Source organism: Poromitra crassiceps (genome assembly GCF_964638095.1).
Source record: "Poromitra crassiceps genome assembly, chromosome: 10".
NCBI lineage: Eukaryota > Metazoa > Chordata > Actinopteri > Beryciformes > Melamphaidae > Poromitra > Poromitra crassiceps.
Window position 1 is genome coordinate 37,128,783 of NC_139631.1, and position 15,148 is coordinate 37,143,930.

A 15,148-nucleotide genomic window follows, 5' to 3' on the forward strand; every position below is an offset into this window, starting at 1 on the left:
GCCCACGCCCCGCCTCCACAAGCCTCCACACAGGTGAGCAACAAATCCTATAGTCCCACAGGGACTTCTAGGCCTGACTAATCAGTCCTTTAGTCCAGATTGTGTCTAGTCCCACAGGGACTTCTAGGCCTGACTAATCAGTCCTTTAGTCCAGATTGTGTCTAGTCCCACAGGGACTTCTAGGCCTGACTAATCAGTCCTTTAATCCAGATTGTGTCTAGTCCCACAGGGACTTCTAGGCCTGACTAATCAGTCCTTTAGTCCAGATTGTGTCTAGTCCCACAGGGACTTCTATACCTGACTAACAGTGTTGGGCAAGTTACTTTCAAAATGTAATATACTACATATTACTAGTTACTTTCATTTGAAAGTAATACGTTACTTTACAATATTACTTTCTGTGTAGAGTAACTCATTACTTATTACACTACTTTTGCATTACTTTGACCAAAACAACAGCAGCAGCAGAATGACATCGCCGCCGCCGAACCATCCCGAAAAAGTATTTCAACTGCTTTGAAGTCAGTGTAAACAATCCAAAATTCTAAATGTTATTCTTTTCCTTTTTTATTGTAATCTATAGTGGTTATTTGCATAAAAACACACAGTTTGATTAGGAAATTATTGTATCTTTTTTAAATATGTGCTTTGATTTAATACAATTTAACTCAATTTGTAACTTGAGTTACTTGACAAAGTAACTGGTAAAAAACTGGAAAAAAACATTATCTTGTAATTAATTTGCATACAGGAAAGGGTCTGTTGGAGGAGTCTGAAAAATTGCAGCAAAGATGTGAATGTGACTCATATTTCCACTATAATGCAAGGGGTGTTTCCTTTTATTAAACCAAACAATGCTCAATAAAGAACAGACAGGCTTTGTAGAAATCACATCGAGATGGATGATAGTGCCCGGCCAGCACCATGGCTTTTTAAATGAAGTTCAATCATTTAACTGCAAATTTTCATTGGGATCACATTAGATCCATTTAGAGCATTTAGGGAATTATCATGAGAAACAAGGAATAGAAATGGGTGCGCGCTTCAACAGCAATTTATCAATGCAGAATATAAAAGAGATACACAGTACAACCATTTCACCAAGGCCACCAAGAAGGACTTGGTCCCCAAACAGGGCAGTGCATATCTCTTATAGGCATATATTCTGCATTAATACAAGGATAATAAATACACACACACACACACACACACTATTCCACTGGCTCAGCATGCCAGAACAGTAGCGCCCCCCACTGCCTCACCCGGGGAACTGGCAGTGCTCATTCCTACCGTGCCTCCTCCTCGTCGTCCTCCTCCAGCGCTCATTTCTACTGTGCCTCATTGGTTTGCCCTCGAGGTCTCGCTCGCTCCTTGGGCTCGCAGACGCAGCTCGGGCCGCTACGCGACCTAGCCCGCACAACTGGTACAGATACAGTCGGTCTGTGTGGGAACGCCCACAAAATGTTACTGCGGCTGGCGCGCGAGTGGGGTAAAACCCCCCCATACATCTCAAATGGGCTGACTCACCAAAGGACGGTGCTGCGGCTCGACACTACAGGGCTGCATTCCAATACCCATACTTGTACTTCTTTCTTGTAGTATGTACTGCCGCTGCCCTCACAAAGTATGGATTGTAGTGTGCAGCATGCATGCAAAATGCATACTATTGGGACACACTACATCTGTCGTCACGTGAGCTTCCTGAACTCCGACCTCTTGCTCACTTCCGCCGACGTCCGCAGCGCCACATTTTTTTTTTTTTTTTTCTTCAATAAACAAAGTCTGGCAGTAACAAACAGTACATTATACAAAAAATTCAGACTAAACATTTACAAAATTGGAACAGACAATCAAATGAACAAAATAAAATAAATAAAGCAAAAACATTAAGTCAGAGTTCTAACCAGGAATCAAGATATGCATGTTTTGGTACACACTCCATGCTTGTTTGGTTTTAACATATTTCAAGGCTTTCTTAAAGTTAATTATCTCATTCATGAACACGCAGCTCAGTCAGTGCGACGTAACTCCAGTAGGTGGCGGTAATGCACAAAAAGTTGTTTGCCAACCGCCATAAAACATTAGAAGAAGAAGAAGAAGAAGATGTAACTTCCTGCTGCGCAAAGGATTGTGGGGAAGATTGGCTGACGCAGCATGCATCGATGCATACTCCGAAATAGGAGCTGATGTAGTACAACATCCTGGTACTCTTGGCATACTGCATCTGACATACTATGTATTGGGACATACTAATTCTTTTTTTGCCTACTAAATAGTATGGAAGTATGGGTATTGGAACGGGGCCCAGGATTGTAGTGTCGTCTGTTCAGATGTGCGTTTACTGCGGGGTAAATCCCCGATCATGTCGGCCTGGGCTGGGCTAGCAGCTAAATGCTAACTATGCTGAATGGGGAGAATGGGAGGATTTACCCCACTCTGACCACGCCCCCAGCCAGCCACCCCTATGACGAGACATCGACTCAACCTATGCTCTTCGTGCATGTGCAGTTGAGCAATGGTGCGCCATCCCGGAAACTGCCATCCAATTATATTTCTCTAGTAAGATTAGGTCAATTTAGTGCTGCAAGCAGCTAAAAGCACCGTGACTTATTTGCAAGTTGTATTTTGTCTAGATTACGAAGGATAGGATGATATGCTTATCTCCAGATACAATAGTGAACTTGAATATGGAATATGATACGATGCGTCACGATTCCACGCATAAATAAATAAAAGTTCAATGACAACAAAGTCTGACTGTGCAGAATTATATATTTTTTCTGGGACACCAATCTTTCTGAATTGCATTGGCTTTCTCAAATGTAAACCATTGAAAAATGCCATTGCAATGTGAAAACCATGTCATTGTGAAATTGGGAAGATCAAGCCGTCTCATTTGTGATAACTAATGATAATAATAATAATAATAATAACTACAACACTTTAAAATGGAGCTAATGTTATGCTATGTTTTTCTGCCCCACAATATGTATTGTCACATTTTTGTAGCGTGAGTTATTGAATTTCTATAGATATTTACAAAGCACTGGGGGGAAAAACCCACTACAATATTGATTTTTTTTTTCTTTTTATGTTGGTATTTTGACATACCTCAGGTTGCTTTAGAAATAACGTTTGACATTACTTATTTACTTGAATCTCAGCCCCTCATCACTATGTCTCTATCTGATGCCCAGCAGGCCGGCCCCCTGGTCCTAGTGCCAGCCACCGCCCTGGTACGAGTGTTGAAAAATGCCACCACCCTTGGCATTGCTATAGAGGGAGGAGCCAACACGCGGCAGCCTTTGCCACGCATAGTCACCATACAGGTGAGAGAGGAAGACAGCACCATTTGACTGATATGGCTCTTTTCATACTGACACTATGTGTGGTTATAGCTGCCCAGAGCCATTCTTTTGTGTCGATATTCACCATCTTTCAATGATTCTTCCCTCCGCACCATTATTATCATTAGTCTGCACTTGCATTGGTTTTGCATTGACAGCGTTCTAAAGCAATCTGCATATAACACACAAGTCCTTCCTGTCACTCTGCTGTGTGTGTGTGTGTGTGTGTGTGTGTGTGTGTGTGTGTGTGTGTGTGTGTGTGTGTGTGTGTGTGTGTGTGTCTCTTCATGGCAAAATGCGGTCTTGGTGACACCTACGTATTGTGTACCACAGAAGCCATTTTAGGTACCTTGCCACGTATTTATATGCTGTGTTTATATGCTGTCTGTCTGTCTGTCTGTCTGTCTGTCTGTCTGACGTATGTCTGTCTGTCTGACGTATGTCTGTCTGTCTGTCTGCCTGTCTGTCTCTCATGTATGTCTGTCTGTCTGACGTATGTCTGTCTGTCTGTCTGTCTGTACGTCTGTCTGTCTGTCTGTCTGTATGTCTGTCTGTCTGTCTGTCTGGCTGACGTATGTCTGTCTGTCTGTCTGTATGTCTGTCTGTCTGTCTGTCTGGCTGACGTATGTCTGTCTGTATGTCTGTCTGTCTGGCTGGCTGGTTGTGTGTCAGATTTTGTCAGCGTGTCAAAACCGTGCAAGATGGTCATGAAACAAAACAAAATGGAGCCAAAATGAAGGCCAAGCTTGAAAATGGGCATCATCTGAGCAAGGCGCCGCCCCAACACCCCCCGCCCCACACACACACACACACACACACACACACACACACACACACACACGTCAGGCTCGACTTGGAGCATTCCCGACGGCAGCTAGACCTATTACTCGCTTTGGTGTTGTAGTGATGTTTTCCCACGCACGTCGCGGCTGGTGCGACCTCATCGCAGGATGGTCTGTGGTGTTTGTTAAGTCCGGCGGCATACAAAGACAGAGACGCAGCGAGGGGACGTCCATAACACACGACACAAGTGTTTTACGAGTGGGGGTTTATTGAGACGCGATAACATTGGACTGTTCGCTGAGTGACTTACAGCCTCGGTCAGCTCAGCTCAGCTCTCCTCCCTCCCTCCCTCCCTCCCTGTCTCTCTGTGGCGTGTGCATGGGCATCCTTGAGGAGTTACAGACATTTCCATATCAATGCCTGCCTTCGCCCACAATGTCAGTCAGTCAGTCAGTCAGCTGACAACCCACGCAGTCATTTGACTCAAACACAACAGCCGCCTATAATCAGCATGACACCAGACAGGATGCACATTTAGCCAATTATATCCCCGTCCAATCAGAAGGCAGGGATTTTATAACGATCGGCTCTGTTCTGAATTGCTGCAACAGTCAACGTGATCAAGGACAAAGTAGAGAGACAACACATTGCAAGGAGATACACACACACACACACACACACACGCACACACACACACACACACACGCGCACACGCACACGCGCACACGCACACGCACACGCACACGCACACACACGCGCGCACGCGCACGCACACACACGCACGCACGCACGCACGCACGCACGCACACACACACACACACACACACACACACACACAGTATAGCTACAGTCTTCTCTCTGCTGTTGCATTGGCCACTAAGCAGTGAGAGTTGTAAAATGTGGGAGGTCGTATTGAGTTTTGTTATCATCCATGATCATCAGCCCATAATATGCCTTTAGCTAAAGATGTCACTGATTGGATGCCAAATAATAAATTAAATTGGATGCAAATAAACACATTTTAGTGCTGAAGATGATACTGAATCAGGCTTTAGAGTCTCAGCCATATCAGGATGGGAGGAGGGATGGATTGATGGAGTAACGGTGTGGCTGTGTTATGAACCTCTCTCACTGCGCAACGCAGCATGAACGTTTTTGTATTCACGACCAAAGATATCTCCACGTTTCTTTCGCGTTGCTCATCTTTCCTCTGGGACAGCACCTCTCAAATCGCACAGACACACAGTGTGCACAAAATATTCCAATATTAAATCAATTTGATGCATTGACGGCACAAGAATTGTGTTGACAATGAATATTAGGTTGGAAAATACAACATTTGCCCAATGTAATGTGACTTTTGGTATTGACAGATCATATTGTTGGTCGAATACAGACCGGCTACAGATAAAGCGGCTGCACAATTCTATCAATTAGGGCTAGAGTAAGTAGAGAATGTAATTTGTTACTTTCGCCTTGATAACACCAACCTTAAAGGGGAGCTAAGCCCCCAGAATTCTGACAGACCTGCCTCTACTGGGGATTTTTTTTTTTTATGCAAATCAACATCTCGATTTGGGACTCAGCTAGCGAGTGGATGTTAAGCAGGGCTTAGGACCCGCTCTGACTCTGGATGGGAAAGGGCTTCTTGGTCATGTCAGCGGAACCCAAGATCAGCCTCTTGGCAGACCCAACTGCAAAAGTGAGTTTCAACCCCTAGAGGGCACTCTCAACAGTTTATTCTCAAATGTGGAGATTTTGCCCAGAATCCTTCAGCAACACTTCTCAAAAGCCATATACATTGGTGGCGCCCACTTTGACGAGGTTAAGAATGACAGGTGACTGAGGTTGGGGGTGATGGTTGGCAGTTGGCTTGTCCGGCTGGTGTCTTGTGGACCCCTTGTGTGAGATCCCAAGCACTTTATCTATTACATATATAAGTGCCTTGAGCAGCTGGTAGCACCACATTGCAATGTTAAATGTCAATGATGTATGCATGTTTGTTTTTCTTTTTTCTTTTTCTTTTCCCATGTGTCACTCTGAGCCTATCTGTCTTGTATTGTCTCGTGTATTGTTTCATAAAGAATTGAAAATAAAATATTGGGGGGAAAACTCATATACATTGGTTTAAAGCAGGAACAATTTTTTACCCTTACTTACTTTACTTTACTTTACTTTACCCTAATCTACAGCTACTATAATCCCCATTCTAACCAAAACCCTAAAACCAAAGTCTGAATGAAAATATCCTCACTGTGCATGGTTTTCCTCATCATTTTTTTTTTATCCTTGTAAGGACATTTAGTCCTGATAAAAAATACAAACACTGCACAAGAACACACACACAGACAGACTTTCTACTGACAAGAACGTGTCTTAGTCATCGTCTGGTAGCGATCTTTCACTTTCCTCAGCCTCTCATTCATCTTCCCACTCCTCTCATGTCTTTCTAAATATAGCTAAATGGCCGTTTGCCTTTCCCTCCGTCAACAGAAAGGAGGCTCGGCCCATAGCTGTGGCCAGCTGAAGGTGGGACAGGTCATCCTGGAGGTCAACGGCGTTTCCCTGAGGGGTCGGGAGCACAAGGATGCTGCCCGGATCATTGCCGAGGCCTTCAAGACCAAAGACAAGGACCACATTGACTTCCTGCTGTTCGAGCCGGGACTCTAGTAGGAGGACTTGACACTTCCTGGCAGCTTGGCTTCAAGTGTTTGCTTGGAGGGAACCATCTGATGATGTTATGCCCTCTGATCGCGGCGCTCAGATCTTCTGTTGACTTTCAGGGAATGGATACCTGGAAGGACGTGTGGGGTATTTGTTGATTGCACTTTCAGAGCGTTGCACAACTTGAAGGTATTAACACAGTACTACTGTATGCAACTCTTTTAGGGCCCTTCAAACAGAAACAAACCTTTTTTTAATCTTAAAGTCATATTCTTGGAGAATAGGACTTCTAGATGGACAGTGTGCTCTTCTAATTGTTATTATTGCACCATAACTCAACACACAAGCCTGTTTTGCTCCAATGTTTACAGATGTAAACAAACCGTTTATGGCTTTCAAGTACAACTAACTCTTACAAACCAATATCCCTTGTATCAAGAGCTCTGCCAGAGCTAAAAGATACTTTAAAATGTAAAAAATGAAGATTTAAAAAAAAAAAAGTTTGTTTACGTTTGCAGGACCATACAAAAGTTGCATAGTATACCTTTAAATTGAACAAGACATACTATTGATATTGGCCATGTAGGTTACACCTAGGTCAAATAGTGTTTCCAAATGATTCTTAAAGTCAATTTGCAAGTACATTGGAGTTTTAGTTGTACATACATTTCTTTCTTGTTTCTTAATCAAATGTTCTCCCCAATTTTACTTGGCCAATTGCCCCTGCTGTCCCAGTCGTTGCTCCACTCCATCTGCCGATTTAGGGGCAGCTGCTTCTTTTCACCTGACAGTGAGGATTTTCACCAGCATGGGTGACACTGTCTGATGTCTGGATGTAATAAAACCACCCCGGTTCTCTAAGCAAGTTGAAACAAACTAAGAATTTATTTTTACAAATACTATTTGACTCAGGTTTTCTAGAATTACCCCGATAAATCAACCAGCATATCAAGGGAAAATGTTGACAGATACTCTAATACTCTGCCTTAATAAGGAGCATTTACCAAGATGATATGTTTAATTGAAGCCTTTAATTGGTTCTTTAATCAGTCTGCTGTGATTTTGGAAATCAAACCTCCCTAATCTGTAAATCCCCACAGGCTTGATATTATATGATTACTGTAGCAGGTCTTCATGTTCTGATTTTCTTTTGAGAGCAGATCTTTTTTAATTCAGATCATAGTCAGTTATTCTCCATATATCCATTTTGTAAATATCTCTTCAGTATTTTAGCAACACTACCATATCTACATTAATAGTCATTATGATACGGGAACATTAGTTGTATGATCGTTTGCACAGATAGCTTAAAGCCACTACATGAGATCATTCCATAGGACATTTTGTAACGTCGGATGATGTTCTTCAGTATAAGAGCGGGTGATATTTTCCAAGAGTATAAACACATCAATTCTGTCATTTAAATTCATACATTTTCCATTTGATGTCGTGTCTTCCCCCACATGCCCTGAAATATGTGCCATGTGTGAAAAACCACATGGGAACACCTACACAGTGGAGATCAGCGCAGGTCCTACTTGCATTGGCATGATCTTCTGCGCGCCTCCTCACCGTGCTGCTGCTGATGCACCGTCACAGCAAACACCGTTCAGGCTGGATGATCACTGTCCTGTCTGTCATCATGATGAACGGCTGCACAGCGTGAGACAGTCAGGCCCACATTCACCAAGGCTTTCTGCAGCAAAGCAAGCATATCTCTGCCCTCACTATTCACAAGCTAAAAAGAAAAAGGTATTTGTTCCTGTCGTGGTCATACATGTGGAAATTATATGTATTTATTTATTTAGTCGTTCATACATTTATTTATTTATTTATTTATTTATGTATTTATTTAATTATTGATTTATTTGTTTATTTATTTATTTTGCCCACATTGTAATATTCCAAATTGAGATTTTGCTCAATTCACAGCAGTTCACAATAGCAACTCACCCCAAATGATTATACAGTATAAGATCCTTTGAAAGTTGATGCACAAAGCGTTTGTCCATTCACGATTGCTACTTTTTTTCCCCTTTCATCACTCATTTATTGAATTATGTTGCTTACGCTTTGGCAATTTCAATTTCAAAGTACCAATAATTATAGCATTGAAAAAAGAAAGAAAAAGATCACATCCAATTATAAAGGGGCAAAAAGGGGCATGTAGACTTGGTAAATTTGTCTTTGAATCCAGCTGAAGCAATTTGCTCTTGGTGATGAAGGACATTTGCTTGCTCAGTGCTCTTTCTTGCTCTTAATTGCACCACAACATGATTCCACAAATGTCTTAATAAGACGAAAGCGTAGACTGCTCTTTACACCGCGATGATCTTAGTGAATCTGTTGATTACTGTAATTAGGGCAGTGATTTATCTACAGTGACTCAAAAGGAGGGTCAAATGATCATCATAAGGCACACCACCACCACCACCACAAGAAAGCAGTTATATTTTCAGAAAAGCATCAATTTATGCTCGTCTTTTTTTCTTTGGTCTTCAAAAGAGCATCTTCCTACCTAATCGGCTTGATTCTACTGACGATGTACAATGAATTGATCTCTGAACCTCAGATTCTGTCCAGTGATGAGCCTGTTTGTGCTGTAGCAGCCTAGTGGTTTTCAACCTGTGGTCGGACGCGCGGGAGGGTCCCGAGATGACTTTTGGAGGGGGTCCTCCGGATAATTTAAGGAATCTCAAATTATATATTTCTACAGTAATGATCATCTTTGTGATGTTTTGTGCTTTTCTTGTGACATGCTGCATATTTACAGCTTCCAGTACTCCACTAATAATGAATCAAGTACAATATCAGCAGTTCACCCACCTGCATGTTCATGTACAGTGTAGGCAGCAGAGGGTCACTTTGTGTTTGGGTGCCACCAAACCCCCCCAAAAAAGGTTGAAAACCACTGCTGTAGAGAGGACAGTCAGTTGCATGTTAATAAGGCTGAGACACTATTTTAATATCCCCCCCCCCCCATTAATCTAACAGTAATCGGATGTAATACACTAGATAGAATGAAGTATTCCAAATCGAGACAATAACCGTATAAAGTATTTTGGGCTGATTATTGTTCTATTTTTGTAATCTGATTATGTAATCACACTACATTGAGAGATACTGTACTAGCCGATACTGTGGCTATGTGAGCAATGCCATGCTAAGGTGTTGAAGAGGTGAATATATATATTTATATATATATATATATACCGGTATATATATATATATATATATATATATATATATATATATATATAAACAGCTGTATATAGATTTATAGATGTGTATATTACTCGCAAGAGTGGTTGGACAGTTTTGTCTGAATTGAACAGAATTATATAATCCCTTTGTGGCTGATGTAGCTGCTAAAATCTCCTGTATGCCCCCCTCATCCCCCCCCCCCCCCCCCTCACCCCCCCCCCCCCCCCCCTCATCCCCCCCCCCCCCCCTCCCGTCTCGCATCAGAGCTGTTGCTCTGAGAGAGAAAATGCATTTTAACAAGTCTTTTCATTGGGTCTTAAACGATTAAAATATAATCTTGTTTTTTCTTAAAACAAAAGGAAACCTGCCAAAACGGTGAGATCATTTATTTCCACTTGTTTCCAATTCAGTTTTCTTGAAATAGAGCAGAATAAAATATGAGGAAACAGCAAAATACCAGATCCTCCCTGGGCCTCAAGCATCTTGTTAATGCAACCCCCCCCCCAAGAGCAAGAGATGGATCTTATTGGCTGAGGCCCCCTTGAAAGCCTTTTAAGCTTTCAAGTAGAGAGAGTCACATTCACCTTTATATTGGTTACATTTTATTTTAATATTCACATGTTAAGTTACTAGCTGCTACAAAAAAGTTATGCATTGGAAACAAGTGGGGTCAATGGAGTACTGCAGGGATGACGTATTATACCGCGTCCATGACAACTCGGACCGCCGGAAGTTTCAACACGGAACCTCCACCCCCGACCTATTTGTGTTCACGCTGCTCGGGGGGAAACCAAACACAGGCTATAGGTTGCTATAGCAACCTGTGTTCAGTTAGCATTGTAGCTACCTACAGTACTAGCTAACAAAGCTAACCAAACATGCTGAATACTGAATTTCACATATTGCTCTAATCAGAGCGAAACATAGATGACACAAACACTTATTAACGTTAACATGACATAATTAAGATGTCAAATTTTGTGTTAAAACATCAACAAACGTCTTTATAATAATAATTTTGTGAATACCATTAACGATACAAGTCGCCATTTTGATATGGCTATTACGTCAACTCGGACAAAGCGGAGCCCGAATTTCCAATCTGACCTGGACGACCGGTCAATTCACTTTTTACAGGTCGGAAGCCATTTTTTCCGGCGGTCCAAGTTGTCTTGAACGTGGTATTACTGTAGGCCAACCCAGAACTTAGTCATGCACTTCCTGGTTCCCTCGTCAGGAAATCAATGGGATTTTTGTATGGGGATTTCGGTTAAATGCCTGGAATAAGGTCTGAAGCGTTTTCTGAAAATTGCGATTTTTCAAAACCACATTTACGCTGGTCCTCATTTGTGAAGATTATCTTCCGCTGAACACAAAGATCACAGTTTATTTTATTAACCACAGACCTTATTTCAGGCATTTAAACAAGATCCTCATACAAATATCTCATTGACTTTGAGACGAGGGGGCAAGGAAGTGCTAACATCCAGGTCATAGGACTCATCCCTGCACGTGGTATACTCTAGCGGCCTATTAGTGGAGTGATCCTCCATATTTCAAGATAAACTCACTCCTTTCAATAAAATTCAAAACAGGTGAAACTTCATCAGACACAAGTTCATTTACATGTCAGATTTTGTTTCCAATTCTAAGGACAATAACATGTGAAGACTCCATACTAGGCTTTTTATTAATTGTTTAGTTTGCAGTAGCTACTAGGATAAATGGACAAACGCCATACTAGACTGACCACGTGTGACCCCCGCCAGTATAACCTCAGTATCTCATGTGGCAGTCTCTTCGCTCTCTGTTGTGCAGCTCATCAGTGGACAAGATGCTGGACTGAATAGCAGAGCTGCAGCTTCTGCAGAACAAGCTTCTGTAGTGTGTCTACAGCAGTGGTTCTCAAATGGGGGTCCGGGGACCCCCAGGGGTCCTTGTGAGGGTTCCAGGGGGTCCCCAGCCAAAAGGGGGGTAATTTATTTTCGCTATAATTCTATTCATAAGTAACACAATGCCTATTTTGGTCATGGGTTTTATACGCTTTCTGTTATAAAACATCCAAAACATCAATCTTGTTGGGACCGTGGGACAAAATCCTATGAAATGGGGGTCCGTGGTCTAATTTTTGTCAGTTTAGGGGTCCTTCATGTGAAAAAAATTGAGAACCACTGGTCTACAGCACTTGGAACATAGGGAGGTGTGTGTGTGTGTGTGTGTGTGTGTGTGTGTGTGTGTGTGTGTGTGTGTGTGTGTGTGTGTGTGTGCGTGCGTGTGTGTGCGCGGGGTATAATCAAACGCTATACTGTAGGCCCCTAACCCCACCTGCTGGCAAATGCTTGACACTGTTTTCCTCACGTCTGCACACATGCATTTGGAGAAAAAGGAAATAATAAACTCTAATAAATAAAGGAATAAAGATTTCCCGTCTGTACTTATGCTTTGCATTGGTGTTACGTAAGCCCATATTCTCCTGCTGTGTTCTGCAGGGTGCTACCACCACAGCAGAGCAGACATGGTCGCATGGACATGTATTTCAGATGGTGTAGATATTGGGGGGGGGGAATCCTGGTTGAAGGAATGACTCACAACATCTTCTCCTGCCTCCCTCCCTGCGGCCCTGAGCGCTCTACACTCCAGGATTGCATAAATAGAAGGCAGAGCATTTCTAGGAGGAAGTGTGACGGCAGCGCGGGGAGAGGATGTCGTCGGAGTCCGCTGGTCGGAAACCAGACGACTCCAAGTCCTTTTCACTCTCGCTCTATAATTCCTCTCATACGCACAGCCGAAAAGAACGCTGGTGGAAACATCAATGCGGAGGAATGACTCTAAAAATAGTCTTTCAATGACTGCTGAGGTCACATGCTTCAAAGCCCGAGTCGTAGGCTATTAGAAGCCTTAAAACCGCTTTCATCAAACCGTGTGGCAAAGACTCTCTCCGGTGGCTTCATGTAGTATTACAGCGCAACCTGTTCCATGTCTGGTGATATCAAAAGAACATGGGTCTTTTTTCTTTTTTTTCTCACATTTTGGGCTCATGATTAGTATGAAAATACCCCCCAAAACAAATGATATCCCCCAGGGTATAAATGGCTAAATGGGTGTTCAACACCTGCGACATCACCTGTTGCTGTACATTCTGCTGGGCCTCTATGGCTACAGTTCCATTTCAGAAACAGTGGCCAGCTGCTTTACCAAAACCAGTCTATGTATGTTTATTTTTTATTTTTTTGTTTAAATCCCATTGCTATATCCCCCTCTCACATATCAATGCAATGTGGTCTCCAACCTGCACCATGCTCTCTTTAGCATTGCAAATATGCTCATTGAACATGTTTGTCCAACCATAAACCATTACGTTAAAGAGTCACATATGGCCGACAACAACATTGATGAGCAAAAATACAATAAGCCACAACGTGAGACTGCACCACCTAAAGTTTACTGGAAGCCACTTTATTATCTTAACGTACATATCGCAGCAAGTATTGTTCATTAAAAGCGTGGGCTTCTTATAGACTGATATGTCTGCACACACAGCGGATTACTAGTTACAAAGAAACACTATGACAATAATAACCAATGACAACATGATGGTCAAACACATGAGTGAGGAAAATGTATCTCTACTGGAAAAGACATTGCAATGCCATAAAACAACAATCATTGGACAGGGAAAAACAAACTAATTAAACATCTTTCAAATCATCGACATCCCCCCCCCCCCCCCCACCCCCGGCATTATTGCTACACTACAGCTGAATATACCATCGGTTACAGCGGCTTGACATGGTATTTCCCAAGTCACGTCAAACATTTATACAGTAATGGCTATGTAAATCTATCTATTCCCCAACCCCCTTTTTTTTACCACTTATAAAATGATATACTCCGGTAGAATACAGGAAGATGATACGCCATTTTTGTTTATTGGTACAGGAGAGATTATGATAAAAGTGATTGGGTCTTTCTAAGGGGAAGTGAAATGTCAAAAGATGACAGCCCTGTTTTGTTCTCTAGCCTATATACCTCTGAAGCATTGCAGCGGCAGTTCCAGAATATGAAGCTCGAAGCAAAGCGTTCTTCAGTTTCCATTCCCTCGAATCTCATCCCATCATCTAATCTAATTTGCACGCATTTACTTTTGTTGTAAAATGAAACAAAAAATATCCTGAGAAAATCCCCATCCGCCCGACGCAATATCAACACAAATCCAATCCCCCCCACTCTTCCAATAGAGTTGAATAAACTTAGCGAGAGAGACGTCTACACACTCAACACACAGCGGTTCAAAATACTATTTGGTTTATGAGTGAACTTGCTGACTGAAATGACACTAAGACTATAAGTGGGATATGATTGAAATATGTGTTGTTGTAGTTTTCTTGACATGGCATGCAGAGGGGAGGGTGTGTATATGCTGTGCTGTATCTGCTATAGGGGCGATGAAGAGGTGCACTAGGGTCTTAGCTTGTCTGCTCTGGTTTCTCCAAGTCTTTGAGGGCTGTTAGAATGCTTGTAGGGGTGAAGATTTCGGTTGATCCTGAAACACAGAAAGACAGAGAAATATGTTCACTATCAGTCCAATCATTTAATCCATGCTGTAAGCAGGCCTACAAGAAAATAGTTTGTAAGTAAACAGTAAACAGCTCTAATACAGTATGTAATGTGCAACATAATGTAAGAACATTTTGGTAACAATTTATTTTCTGGGTCCAGTTTCCTAAGAATTTCCTAGAAAGGAGCTGTTAGTTATTTGTTGAATTCCTTCCTCTAATTTCTAGGTACTGTACTAGGGTGACATTCACAGGTACAGTGGGGGTATAACAGGTACTAGTGTGACATTCACAGGTACAGTGGGAGTATAACAGGTACTAGTATGACATTCACAGGTACAGTGGGGGTATAACAGGTACTAGTGTGACATTCACAGGTACAGTGGGGGTATAACAGGTACTAGTGTGACTTTCACAGGTACAGTGGGGGTATAACAGGTACTAGTGTGACATTCACAGGTACAGTGGGGGTATAACAGGTACTAGTGTGACTTTCACAGGTACAGTGGGGGTATAACAGGTACTAGTGTGACTTTCACAGGTACAGTGGGAGTATAACAGGTATTAGTGTGACATTCACAGGTACAGTGGGAG

At 42.3% G+C, this 15,148-nt stretch overlaps 2 protein-coding genes across 2 annotated transcripts in view; one reads left to right on the top strand and one right to left on the bottom strand.

Annotated features, from left to right (window-relative positions):
- whrnb (whirlin b) overlaps positions 1-6,800 on the top strand; it is a gene marked incomplete at both ends in the record, with an annotated part of 114,689 nt that extends 107,889 nt beyond the window's left edge. The window contains 3 exons of the mRNA XM_083645422.1: positions 1-33; positions 3,201-3,329; positions 6,624-6,800. The exon at positions 1-33 is cut by the window's left edge and continues 134 nt beyond it. Coding sequence (XP_083501548.1) covers positions 1-33; positions 3,201-3,329; positions 6,624-6,800 — 339 coding nt within the window. The remainder of the gene's footprint in view (positions 34-3,200; positions 3,330-6,623) is intronic.
- Positions 6,801-13,439: 6,639 nt separating this feature from the next.
- The window catches only part of stxbp1b (syntaxin binding protein 1b), a 48,790-nt gene continuing 47,081 nt past the window's right edge, over positions 13,440-15,148 (bottom strand). Inside the window, exon 19 of the mRNA XM_083644174.1 lies at positions 13,440-14,541. Coding sequence (XP_083500300.1) covers positions 14,465-14,541 — 77 coding nt within the window. The 3' untranslated portion in view covers positions 13,440-14,464. The remainder of the gene's footprint in view (positions 14,542-15,148) is intronic.